The sequence below is a fragment of the Heloderma suspectum genome, chromosome 4 (genome assembly GCF_057233095.1).
Source record: "Heloderma suspectum isolate Gila_16-S chromosome 4, 16-S_ref, whole genome shotgun sequence".
Classification (NCBI taxonomy): domain Eukaryota; kingdom Metazoa; phylum Chordata; class Lepidosauria; order Squamata; family Helodermatidae; genus Heloderma; species Heloderma suspectum.
The window spans coordinates 107,757,245-107,769,747 of record NC_139461.1 but is presented as its reverse complement, the minus strand read 5'-3'; the positions used below and the strand labels follow the sequence as shown (position 1 = coordinate 107,769,747).

Genomic DNA, 12,503 nt, shown 5'->3' with positions numbered 1-12,503 from the left:
CCAGAGTCTTGACCGCGATCTGCCTGGTCAGAGGCGGCGGCAGGTTGATGCAGACCAGATCCACATCCTGGTGCAGCAAGACCTCGTCGATGCGGCTGGTGTAGAAAGCGACGCTCATCTCCTTGGCCAGCTCCTCCGCCTCCTCCTGCGTGCGGCCCCAAAGCGCCTTGACCGCGAACCCTTCGTCCTTCAGCAGCGGGATGATGACCCGAGCGGTCAGGCTGGTGCCGAACACACCCACCCCGGGCAGCATGGCTGCTGCGGCGGCGGCTGCCTGTCGTCCTTCCCCCTCCTCCTCACCTTTCCTCCTCCTCCGCCAATCCGCCGTGCTGCGATCTGCCCTTCCCCGCCCTCAATGCCCCTTCCCCTCCCTGCCTCCTGGCTGGCCCGCCTCCCTTTCACGCCGAGCCGCAGTAACAAGAGCAATGCGGAGTTGCAAAGCAAAGGGCGGCCAGTCCCAGCTGGGAACTGCTGCGGCGAAGGCTGCGCGCAGCCCGCGGCACCCGATCCCGCCGGCGGCGCCGGCTGGCTCTGCTCCCGGCACCGGGCCCCTGCTGCCGTGTCCCTCGCCTCATCAGCAAGCGGGTAGCCTCCTCGGCTCCCCGCCGCTGGCCCTCCATAGCCGGTTCATCCCGCGCGCGCGCGCGCACACACATGCGGCCCCGGATTCTTAAGCCTCTTCCTGGCGCGGCCCCCGCCTCACACACACACTACCAGAATGATTTCATTGTTGCCCAAAGACCCGCTCGCTTGCCTCCCTTCGCGACTGTCCTACCCCGTCCTCATCGCCCTCGCAACGCCGCCCGCGAAAGGAACCGCAGGGCAGCCAACAAGTGGCGCGGCGCTCGCGAGCAGCGGCGGCCGCCGGCCGGCCGGGTCTTAATCCTCCTCCGCTGCGTTCACCACAATACACCCCTGAGCAGCGCGAGAAAGGAGGAGTTCGGGCTGTCACCTCCTGTGTCTGTGCGTGCAGATATTCCTGCAACGCCCTCTCTTTCGCTCTCTACATGTCATTGGCCACCAATCCGGCCGGAGGGTGGCTCTGGCTGCTTCGCAGCCGCTCTTCCTCTCCCCTGTTCCGGAGCTTGCCGTGGAGAGAAACAGAAGAAGAAGAACCCGCGCTCAGAGCTGCGAAGAAAAACCGAGCAGCGGCTTCTCCTCTGCGTCGCTCTTGGCGGGCGGGCTACGGCAGCGGCCGACCCCGGGGCCCGCCCAGCAGAAAGGACGCGGAAAGGTCAGGCGGCTATCCGCGCACACCGCGGGGAACCGCCGGCCTGCTTTCCGCAAGCACCCGAGGCGGCGGCGGCGGCGGCGGCTGCCGCCTTCTGCAACCCTGTCGCTTGGGGAAACGAGGCCAAGTGAGCCGTGCGTTGAAGCCTCTTTCCTCTCCGCACACACTTACAATTCTTTCTGCTCACAAGCAACGCGTGAAAGCGTGTCATTATTTATGTATGTATGATTTCTTTTCTTTTAATAAGTCTTAAGGATAGTCTGGGAGAGAGCGCAAGACAGGAAGGCCTGGCGTGCTATGGTCCATGGGGTCACGAAGAGTCGGACACGACTGAACAACAACAAATAACGATAGATGTTCATGAATGCCACTAACTTTTGTGGGAATGTATGTCCCAACAGTAATTGAAATAATTACAGAATTGTTTCCATATGAACTCGTTGGCTATAGATCCAATCCGTATCCTCTTTGCGTGAAACTTAACAAACAGTGACCCGTTCTCATGGGAAAATTCTGTCACTTTTTTCCTATCTCTTATTTATGTATTATTTCTACATTATTGTCAGCCCGTGCTGCTGGGGCTTAAGTGACCATTTCCTGTTTTAACAACAATTTCATATTACTTGTTTTTGTTTTAAAAAGAAAGATCAATGCCCAGGAGCGGCCAGACGTTGGTCAAATAGGTACATCCTTGTAATGGTGAAAGAGTTAGTGACACCCCCACACAAAAATTTAAAAATATTAATTGATTTGATTTGTATGCCTCCTTTCTACAAAGAAAATGGGATTGTTCGCACATAACAGCAGCAAATTGTGGGTTAATTAACCCGCAATCTGCCATGGCATATGCTGGGTGTGTTCCACAGCCTTTTTGAATATTCATCCCCCAATCAGGCCAATCGGGTTGCTACGTGACATCCAAACGCAGACACTATAGGTTAATCCACAGTTACCCTAACTACTAATTGGGACAGTTCTCACGTAATGACAGCCCATAGACTTTTGGGGACGAGCAGGGGAGAACAGGCACTCCTGTCATTTCCACTTTTACTCAGCAACCCATGATCAGCTCTTTCATATGTTGCTAAGGGTGACGTGCAAACTCGGACTGCTGGGTTGTTTAGGGGCTAAATAACTCAACAGTTAACCCAACAAGAAACCATGGCCCTCTCTCTCCCACTCATGCACAACAGCCCATGGGTCGCTTAACCAATAGGCCGTCGTTACATGAGAATCAGGTCACTGTAGGTTAATTGTGGATTGTTTAATCCATGATTAACCTATAGTGTTTGGGTTCAGACATCACATAGCAACCTCCCAATTGGCCTGATCGGGGGTTGTATATTCAAGATGGCTGTGGAATGCATCCAGCACATGCCACGGCAAATTAACTCACGATTTGCCACTATTACGTGTGAAACAGGTGAACAGCACTCAAGGCAGCTCACAATCATAAATACAAACTTGATTAAAACAATAATAAAACAAATATATTAAAAACACAACTATAACAATAAAAACAGCACCCAACCCAACCAACCTATTTACACACCAAAGCCCTGCTTGAATAAAAATGTCTTTGCCTGCCAGTGGAAAGGCAACAGAGAGGGAGTCAACATAGACAGGGAGTTCCACAGCCTGGGAGCAGCCACCAAGAAGGCCCTCTCCTACACTGCCACAAACACTACTCTGAAAGCGGTGGTACTGAAAGAAGGACCTCTCCCAAAGACCTTAAAACCTGGGCAGGCTTGTATGGGAGAAGGCGGAGTTAAATCTTACAGGACCTTCTCAAGAGTTCATGCAGCAGTCTGGTTTCTAGCCGTTCTGACATGGGATGCTTCCAGACAGAGAGCTCCTAGTGCTAACCTTCAGAAGGCATTGTGCTGGTGTTCTGTCTTCCTTAACAGATTTTTCAAGGTAAGAAAATATATGGAAGAAATGGTGGGAAAACACAGAAGGTTTACAAGTTGAAGACATCTGGATCCCCAGTAAAATTCTGTGAACGAGGCATGGTGACAGTATGGTAAAAGCCTTGTCTGAAAGCACCCATTATAAAAATAGGTGTTTTCAGACACATATTCTCTTTGCTTCCCTATATGCATTTTTCAAATGCAAGGGGAGAAACATCATATTAGAAGCAACCTTTATAAACATCATGAGAAAGCCCTTTTCTAAATCTTCCATATACTGTTAATGCAGAAACAATCCTCAGAGGACGACTGGTTTGTAGTAATCACGATTTTTATATTTCCCTACTCACCTCCCTAAATCTAGATACAATTCTGGGAGAAAAAACCCTCTCTATATCAGGGCTACATTTGTTGGGGTATCTTTTAACACCCCCGTGAACTTCCACAGAATATTGATTGGTCCTGTTCCCAGTATTACTTGGGTGAGAGATAGTATTATCTAGATTCTGTTATAACATTAACAACATGCAGGTATCTGGCTGACAGGTTCAAATTGATGAGTTTCAGACTTAATTATGGATAGACTAGACCCATTGAAATCAATGGGACAAATTAGTAATGACTTAAGCCCCATTGATTTCAATGGGTTTACTCCAAGCATGTTTAACTCTGGATCCAACTGAATTGTGGACTGTGACAATGCTGTGGACATAATATACCTCGACTTCAACAAAAGCTTTCGACAAAGCGCCCCATGATATCCTGATGTGCAAACTAGCTCAAAGTGGGCTAGATGAAACAACAATCTGGTGGATCCACAGTTGGCTACAGATTCAGACTCAAAGAGTGCTTATCAATGGGATCTTCTCAAACTCGGGAGAGGTAACGAGTGGGGTACCGCAGGGCTCAGTCCTGGGCCCAGTGCTCTTCAACATTTTTATTAATGACTTGGAGGAGGAGGTGCAGGGACGGCTGATCAGATTTGCAGATGACACAAAATTGGGCAGGATAGCTAATACTTTGGAAGACAGAAACAAAATTCAAAGTGATCTTGATATTCTGGAGCACTGGGCAGAAAACAACAGAATGAAATTTAATAGAGATAAATGCCAAGTTATGCACCTAGGAAAAAGAAACCAAATGCACAGTTGCAAGATGGGGGATACATGGCTCAACAACACTACAAGCGAGAAGGATCTTGGAATTGTTGTCGATCACAAGCTGAATATGAGACAACAATGTAATGAGGCTGCAAAAAGGGCAAATGCTCTTTTGGGCTGCATTAATAGAAGCATAGCTTCCAAATCCCGAGAAGTACTTGTTCCCCTCTACTCAGCATCGGTTAGGCCTAATCTTGAGTACTGTGTCCAGTTCTGGGCACCACACTTTTAAGAAGGATGCAGACAAGCTGGAGAGGGTTCAGAGGAGGGCAACAAAAGATGATCAGGGGACTGGAAACAAAGCCCTATGAGGAGAAACTGAAAGAACTGGGCATGTTGAGCCTTGAGAAGACTGAGGGGAGATATGATAGCACTCTTCAAGTACTTGAAAGGTTGTCACAGAGAGGAAGGCCAGGATCTCTTCTCGATCATTCCAGAGTGCAGGACACGGAATAATGGGCTCAAGTGACAGGAAGCCAGATTCCGGCTGAACATCAGGAAAAACTTCCTGACTGTTACAGCAATACGACAATGGAACCGATTACCTAGGGAGGTGGTGGGCTCTCCCACACCGTTGGCAGCCATCTGTCAGGGATGCTCTGACTTGGATTCCTGCATTGAGCAGAGGGTTGGACCCGATGGTCTTGTAGGCCCCTTCCAACCCTACAGTTCTATGATTCAATTATTCTAATTCAGCTCTCTACCTTATCATGGGTTCCATCCCCGAGTTCCTTTACCTGTCCTATGTCTTCCTGCCAATAACACACTTCTCCCCCTGTGTCCCAGTCATGTAAAGCTTTTTCTCAGCCCCTCACTTCATTTTAACCCCTCAACCCTCATTGTGTGCCTTTTTAACTCTGGGCTCTTCATCCTCCACCCCTGCTTATCTACAAACTATGTCCTTCCTTCAGTCACTCTGCTTCAGGGCCTTTCTACTATTCATTCAAAGCTCTATAATTGTTTGCCCACACACACACAGCATGCAGTTCCTCCTGCCTCTGCATCCTGAGAGAGGTTTGTTTTTTTTTCACAGCCAAGATAACCTTTAAGTTCTGTGATGTAAACGGAACCATTCCTCAAAATTCTGTTACTGATCATTTTCTTCTCAGAGGTTAGAATATTTCTGAACATTCCATGACACCTCTGCTCAGCCACTGGCTAATTGGAGGATGAGGAGACAGGCAAGGGGCAGTGTTGCAGTTTTCAGTCATACACACACACACACACACATCTGTTAAAGACAATTATCAATTGCAGATTGTTAAGCAGGTATCATAATTGTTATACTTATCATCCCCCCTACCATAATTATAATGGTAGCCATTGTATAGGATTTTCAAATGTCCAAAGCACTTCATTTGCATTTTCAAGCTGTAATCCGTACAACAACCCAGTGAGGTACACCAGTATTATTATCTCATGTATTGCAGATAGGGGGACTGAGGCTGAATGAGAGCAGCCTCAGGCCATTTGGTGAGTTCAAGGCAAAGATGAGATTCAAACCAGAGATTTCCTGATATGTAACGCAATCCCGTAGCCTCCACTGCTGCCTTCTTCTCACCGCCACCCTCTCCGACGCTGCCTTTTCCACCTTCGCTGCCACCTTCTCCTTGCTGCTGCCATCTCCGCCATCGTCACCACCGCTGCCAGGTCCTGAGGCCTGGATGCGCACCCACTCTTATTACAGGGAGTCGCCATTTTTAAAATGGCAACCTCCTGGAAGTTGCCCTTTTCAAAATGGCGACTCCCTGCAATAAGAGTCGGTGCGCGTCCAGGCCTCAGGACCTGGCGGTGGAAGCAGTGATAGCAGTGGCGGAAGAGGAGAAGGTGGCAGCGATGACGGCAGTGGAGGCGGAGAACAAGAAGGCAGCGGTGGAGGTGGAGGTGGGAGGCTCAGGTAAGGACCTGGAAGCGCCAGTGCGGCTAGTCCAGGGGTGTTGAAGCTCCGAAGCGCACCGAGCACTTCGGAAAGCCCCTGACCCACTCCAGCTCACCTCATTCTCCCTCAGCTTTGCCTTGGAAGGTGCTCAAAGTGACCCAAAGCAGCCCACCTCAACTGGGGGTTCGGGCCGAAGCAGTGCACAGCCCCATCAGTAACCATATATTTATATGCCAGAAATAGATACGTATTCATCACAAAGTCATATTGGAAGGATCAGTAGTAGATGTAATGGTAACAAATAATCAAAGACAATATGTTGCAAGGCAGATTTCTGGAAGAAGTTGAGACTTCATAATTGAGATATTATTATTATTCCCTCTAATAATGAACTCAGGTAATGAGTACTGACAGAACTGGAGCCAAAATGAGACCACTGAGAAACAAGAAGGTATCCTCCCTAATGCTCCGTGAAACTCTGAGGTTTGCAGAAATATGAAAAAATATATTTAAAAAAAACCTAAAGGGGCAAAAACAAAAAAAACCAAGAACCCCAAAATAATTAAATGAAGACTGAGCATGCTCAGTAGCCACAGTAAATTGGAAAGGAAAAACAGAAAAGTGGAGGTGGGGGTGCGGGGATGGAATGCCTTACTTGAACTCTTTACAGCTAATGCCTAGCTTACAGAAACCCTGAACAGAAACACTCCTGCTAAGAGGTGAGGATACACTGCAACATTTTGTTGCAGGTCCCACGTTGTTGTTGTATGTATAGGTGGTTTACAAAGAATGAGAGGACATTGCATTTACTAATTTTAGAGGCAATTCAAAGTTGTTTACAAAAATGTTGTTCCATTTACTTCAACAAGAATACAACCACTTAAGATTATTGGTTGGATCCAGACTTAGTCATACTTATAGCCAGCCAGGGCTGGTCTTAGGGGTGGGCGAGCTGGGTGGTCACCCGGGGCACTGAGCTGAGGGGTGCCGCTGAGCTGAGCTGAAGGGGGCACCAAGCTAAGCTGAGAGGAGCACCAAGCTGGGCTGAGGGGGCCGCCAAGCTGAGCTCAGTGGCTTTGTTTTTTGAATGTACTGCCTCCATTGAACTAGGATGGCAAGAAACAAGTGTCTAAACTTTTTTTCAAGGTTCTACTGGTTGGTGGGTACTAACTACAAAAATGTCCTTCCTTCAATTAGCTTTAAAGCGTATTTCTTTTTCAATTTCCACTTTGATGTCATTTGCACTAGGTAAAAATCAATGGAACAAGATAACATTCCTGAGCACAGCACTTAAAATACTGTAAACACTATAAGCTGTATATAAATAATAATAAAATAAAGCTGTAAGCTTTAAGAGGTCAGTTGGATACCGTTTCTATTTGTAATTATTTGTAATTATTTTTAAAGTTAAAAATAATGGATATTCTAAAATAAATAATGCTTACCAAAAGATAGGAACTACTACAAGACAAAAATATTATAAGTATAAACTGTGATAGTTCTGCTGTGTTGCATAGTGCGCTGCTGCTGCACAGGATGTGGCTGTTCGAATTTTGGCTAGTGCAGACTAGGGATGGGGGAGAATTTCTCCCCGAAACTTCGGGGGGCCGAGTGCCAATGCATTCAGTCCTCCGAAGGTTGTTCAGGGAGAAATTCTCCGCTCCCGCCCACCGCCCCCCCCCCCGGGATGGGACTTACCTTTCACGAATGTCCCTCCCAGTGGCGGGTCCCGGCGGCGGTTCGGCAGGTCTTCGTCAGGGGCGGGGGCGGCAGCCGGTCTTTCGACCGGCTGCCGCCACCGCCATTACAAGAAAAGTTAAAAAAAACAACCGCCCCTGTGATAGGCTATGTAACGATTAACGTAGCCTATCACGGCTAGATTTGCAAAGTCAGCCGTGATAGGCTACGTTAATCGTCACGTAGCCTATCACGGGTGACTTTGAAAAAAAAAAAAAGCGCGTACGGCTAATGGCGGCCCCCATAGGGAGCCGCGGTTCGCGTTCCTTATTTGGTCCCTCTAGTCTACGTAAAGATTTACATAGACTACGGCGAAAATAAGGGCAACGCTATTTGTGTTGCCCTTATTTTCGCCGTAGTCTACGTAAATCTTTACGTAGACTACAGGGACCAAATAAGGAACGCGAATGGCAGCTCCCTATGGGGGCCGCCATTTGCGTACGCGCTTTTTTTTTTTTTCAAAGTCACCCGTGATAGGCTACGTGACGATTAACGTAACCTATCACGGCTGACTTTGCAGATCTAGCCGTGATAGGCTACGTTAATCGTTACGTAGCCTATCACAGGGGCGTTTTTTTTTCTTTTGAAGTTCGCGGCCGTGGAGACAGGGCGCTTCTCCCCGGCCTGAATTTTGGCCGGGCGAGGTGGGAAGCCTCCCCCCCGGCCTGAATTTCGGCCGGGCGAGGAGGGAAGCCTCCCCCCCTGGCCTGAACTTCAGGGGGAGCAGCGAAGCGCCTCCCCCCCACCGCCAAGCAAGCTGCGAGACCAGGTAAGTGACTTTCGTGCATCCCTAGTGCAGACTGAAGCACAGTGGCTGAAAGATCAAGGTTTTGAGCAATGTTGTTCAAGATGGACAACACACCTGTACCAGGCCCCATAAATCCTCTGGGTGGCCCTGCAAAACTGACCGGGGGGGCACCAAAGGCACTCCTTGCCCAGGGACCCATTTGTCCAAGGGCTGGCCATGCAACCAGCACCAGCTCCAGGTTTTTGAGAGCCCTTGGGCAAGGGCCCCTCCATGGGCCCCCTGCCACTGTGAGTCCCCCGTCTCACCACCATTGTTGACAGCTGCTACTGCTCCTCCTCTTTCTCACCATTGCTACTGCTTGCTTGCCTAACAGGCAGAGGGCCAGGGAGCAAGCAGGCGGTGGCATCTCCTGCTCCTGCTCCTCACCCCCACCGTTGTCTGGGCCAGAGGGCGAGGCAGGAGAACAAGCACGTTGCCGTGGTGAAGAGGAGGAGCAGCTCCAGGGGGCTCCTGCCAGTGGGCCCCTGCTGATGTGTGGGCCCTTGGCAGGTGCCTATCCTTGACACCGGCCCTGCTTACAGCAGCAGACCGTCTGAAAACAATGGCCCTTAAGTCAGTTATGACTAACATAAGTCCCACTGATTTAGAAGTGTTATTCTAAGTGGGACTGAATCTGGATCCAACCCAATGTTAACTGTGGCCATTCTAAAGCTTGTAAAGTATGCCCAGATAAATTTTTCCGCAATAATTTTAAATAAATAACATGAAATAAAACTATTTGCCCTAAGACAATAAAACAAAAACAGCTACTTCAAAATATCTTCCCTTTCTATCAACTGTGCTTACAATAACGTTATATAATACAACAGAATTAAAAACAAGGAATTTAATATCTTTAATTTTCATTCCATTTTGTCGACATTAGAGTAAGTACATTTGATCTCAGTGGAGACATTATAGAGTAACTAGTTTTTGTTTCATTTTCTTATAGCAAATAATTTTATTTCATATTTAAAGGGCAACTGATTGCATATATTAATATGATGTCATTTTCACATAGGAGATGGTAGCAAAGATGAAGGGCGATAAGTCTTTTCCCAATTCGACTTTCTCTCTGCCAGTGGTCATGCCCAGTGGAAGAAATCATTTTATTATTTTTACAACTTCACTTCATTTTCTTTTGCCTCTATGCACTGCGTGGCAAACACAAACATACTTTCCTGTATTACTGTATTAGTGTATTGGAAATGTGCCATGGAAACATTCACAACTCCAAAACTCTCCAATATATGGAAATAAAACTCAAGGCAATTCAAACAAGTATGTCCTATGAATAGCATAATCTAGTTTTTCTTGTCCTCATTTTTGGACACTTTAACAAGTCAAATGAGTGTTACTCACTGGATGTTTTCCACACTAAGCTAAACATGGGTAGTATTCTAGCCCATTGCACTGATGTGATTCCACTGAATCCTGAAGATCTAAGGGCCAAGCTAGTTTCTAAAAAATAAGGACCAGGGATGTGGCCGCCAATCCAGAATGGGGGTTCGATGTGGAGATTTGGGGGGCTTTAATCCTCCTACTCCCCATGCCAGGGTCCGGATTGCCCCCTCCTTGTGCCTGCTATTTACTTTAAAACACACATACACACACACACATTCACACAACTGTGAATTCCATGAATGCTAATTGTGATTAATTTGACTGATAGCCTTTTAATAGTTAAAATATGATCCAGGTTTGCTTGTCAAGTAATTGTAGCAGTATTTTCTTTCTTCATAGTTATTTATAGTTGGGCATTCATCCAGCACTGGGCCTGTGTCCTCAGATGTCCTAGACAGGGACTTACATTGATCGCTTCTCTCTGTCCATGCTTTGAGGCAGCTCGATGTACAGTAGAATAAGGTGGTAAGAATCCCAAGGTGCTGGAATGGACCATACTGTTACAGACTACAGGTAGGGTGCAAGCTTTGAATGCGGCTGCATGTGAAAACATGGGCATAAGAACTGCATACCAGGGAGAGCAGAACATTCTACAGAGAGGACAGTACTGGGCTAGATCCAATTTGGTATATGAGGGATTCCTATGTTCCTGTAGCACTAAAGAGCTCAAACCTGAGTATTTTAGAGCTATGTAGCAGTCTGGAGAGTGGAAAGGAAGAAAAATGTTCTTTCTCCTTTACTTCCTCCTAAAACATCCTTATATAGTGCAGGGAAGGAACTTGTTTAACCTCATGGCATTCCTACCCACAACCCTAACAGCTCCCTCCAGGATACTTACTATAAGCTGTCAGGGCAGGGATGCAAAACCTCTGGCCCACGAGCCAAATTTGGTCCACCAGACTGGCCCATCCAGCCCACAGAACCTCAGGTGAGAGGCCCCTCCACAAAGACCCACCCCCTTACAAATTGATATGCAGTCAGCCACCTGAGTTTGCTAATAGAAGGAACAAGTGAGACCTACAACAAAATGTTGCAGTGTATCCTCATCTAACCGAAGTGCGTCTATTGAGAGTTCCAGCCAGCCAGCCTCCTCCAGGATACTCTATTCTATTCCCCCCTCCTAATTTTCCATTTTTTTTCCAACTGACATTCAGTGTTCTGTAGCTATTGAGTATACTCAGTCCTTATTTTACTGGGTCTTTTTTATCCCTTTAGATTTTTTTTTATTGTTGTATTTCTGCAAACCTTGGGGTTCCCCAGAGTATGCTGACAATTCACTCTTGTTTCTCAGTGGCCCCATTTTGGTTCCAATCCTTTCGGCACTTGCCAGCTGAGTTCACTATTAGAGGGAGTGATGATAGAGACATATGTAGGAAGCTTAAGATGCAGTAAATGGCATCACATTCTTTTTCCAACCCATTCGCTCCCATCCAGCCATTTCAAGCCAAGTTAGGAGAAAGAACAAGAGCTGGTTACTTAGCTACTCTTTATCTGTATCCTCAACCACATCCAGGTTCTCTCTAGATTTTCAAGGCTAAAAAATTTAAAATATTGGTTCTTCAGTTTATTTTCCTTGTCCTTGAGCTGCAAATTAAAACAAACAAATGTGTTGTGAAACTACAGGGACCGAGTACACATTGGAAGACCAAGTGGCACTATGACTGAATTACTGTTTGGCATAATTTGGTTACTGTCGTCAAAAAAGTGAGCTAGCTGTTTTATAAGCAAACATGCAGAAGGAGTTTCTATTCTAATCAATTCTGAAATTCAGCCCACAGAGTGAGGGAAATGGAGGATGCAGCAACTATTAAGTAAATGGATGGTGACACTGGAGACAGAGAGGAAATTTAAAAATTACCTTTCATATTTTCCAGCAGGGTAGCCATGTTAGTCTCCTGCAGAAAAAAACACGAATTTTAAATATGAAGTGTTAGTTTGATGAGAGTGAGGATTTTTTTTTTTAATGTTGCTATGAACTGCAGCTAGATACTTTCCATTTGCTACAGGACAAAATTCTGTTGTGTTAGGCATTTTTACATTTTTATCACTCCCCTTTCTGTATTTCTATTCATTAATGCATTTGTTCACCTGTAATCTTTTTCAGCAACACTTGCACAGTATTACATCATTATATTCTGCATCTCCTGTACTCCAGCTTGTTAAAGATAGCAGTTACTGTGAAAAACCCACAAAGATAGATACAGAGCTTTTGTGAAATTAGACCTCACTTGCTAAACACATGGAAAATGTTTGGAATTAAATGTGTTAAATTTCCTGTCTACACAGTCTGACATCTTTCAGTAAAAAGGGATGGTGAATTTTGTGCAAACCAGTTTGTTTTGCATGTTTTCTCATCGTGTCTGGGCTTATGCAACTCTGAGAACTGTGGTTGTTT

The 12,503-nt window shown here is 46.5% G+C and overlaps 1 protein-coding gene across 2 annotated transcripts in view; it reads right to left on the bottom strand.

The window, feature by feature from the left end:
* The window catches only part of GFOD1 (Gfo/Idh/MocA-like oxidoreductase domain containing 1), a 95,171-nt gene extending 83,170 nt beyond the window's left edge, over positions 1-12,001 (bottom strand). Inside the window, exon 1 of one of the 2 annotated variants that reach the window (XM_084850306.1) lies at positions 11,967-12,001. In XM_084850306.1, the coding sequence (XP_084706432.1) occupies positions 11,967-11,994 (28 nt within the window). In that variant the 5' untranslated portion in view covers positions 11,995-12,001. Of the gene's footprint in view, positions 8,045-11,966 lie in introns of those variants that run through there. The other variant, XM_084850305.1, reaches the window with a different exon arrangement.
* Positions 12,002-12,503: the final 502 nt, after the last annotated feature.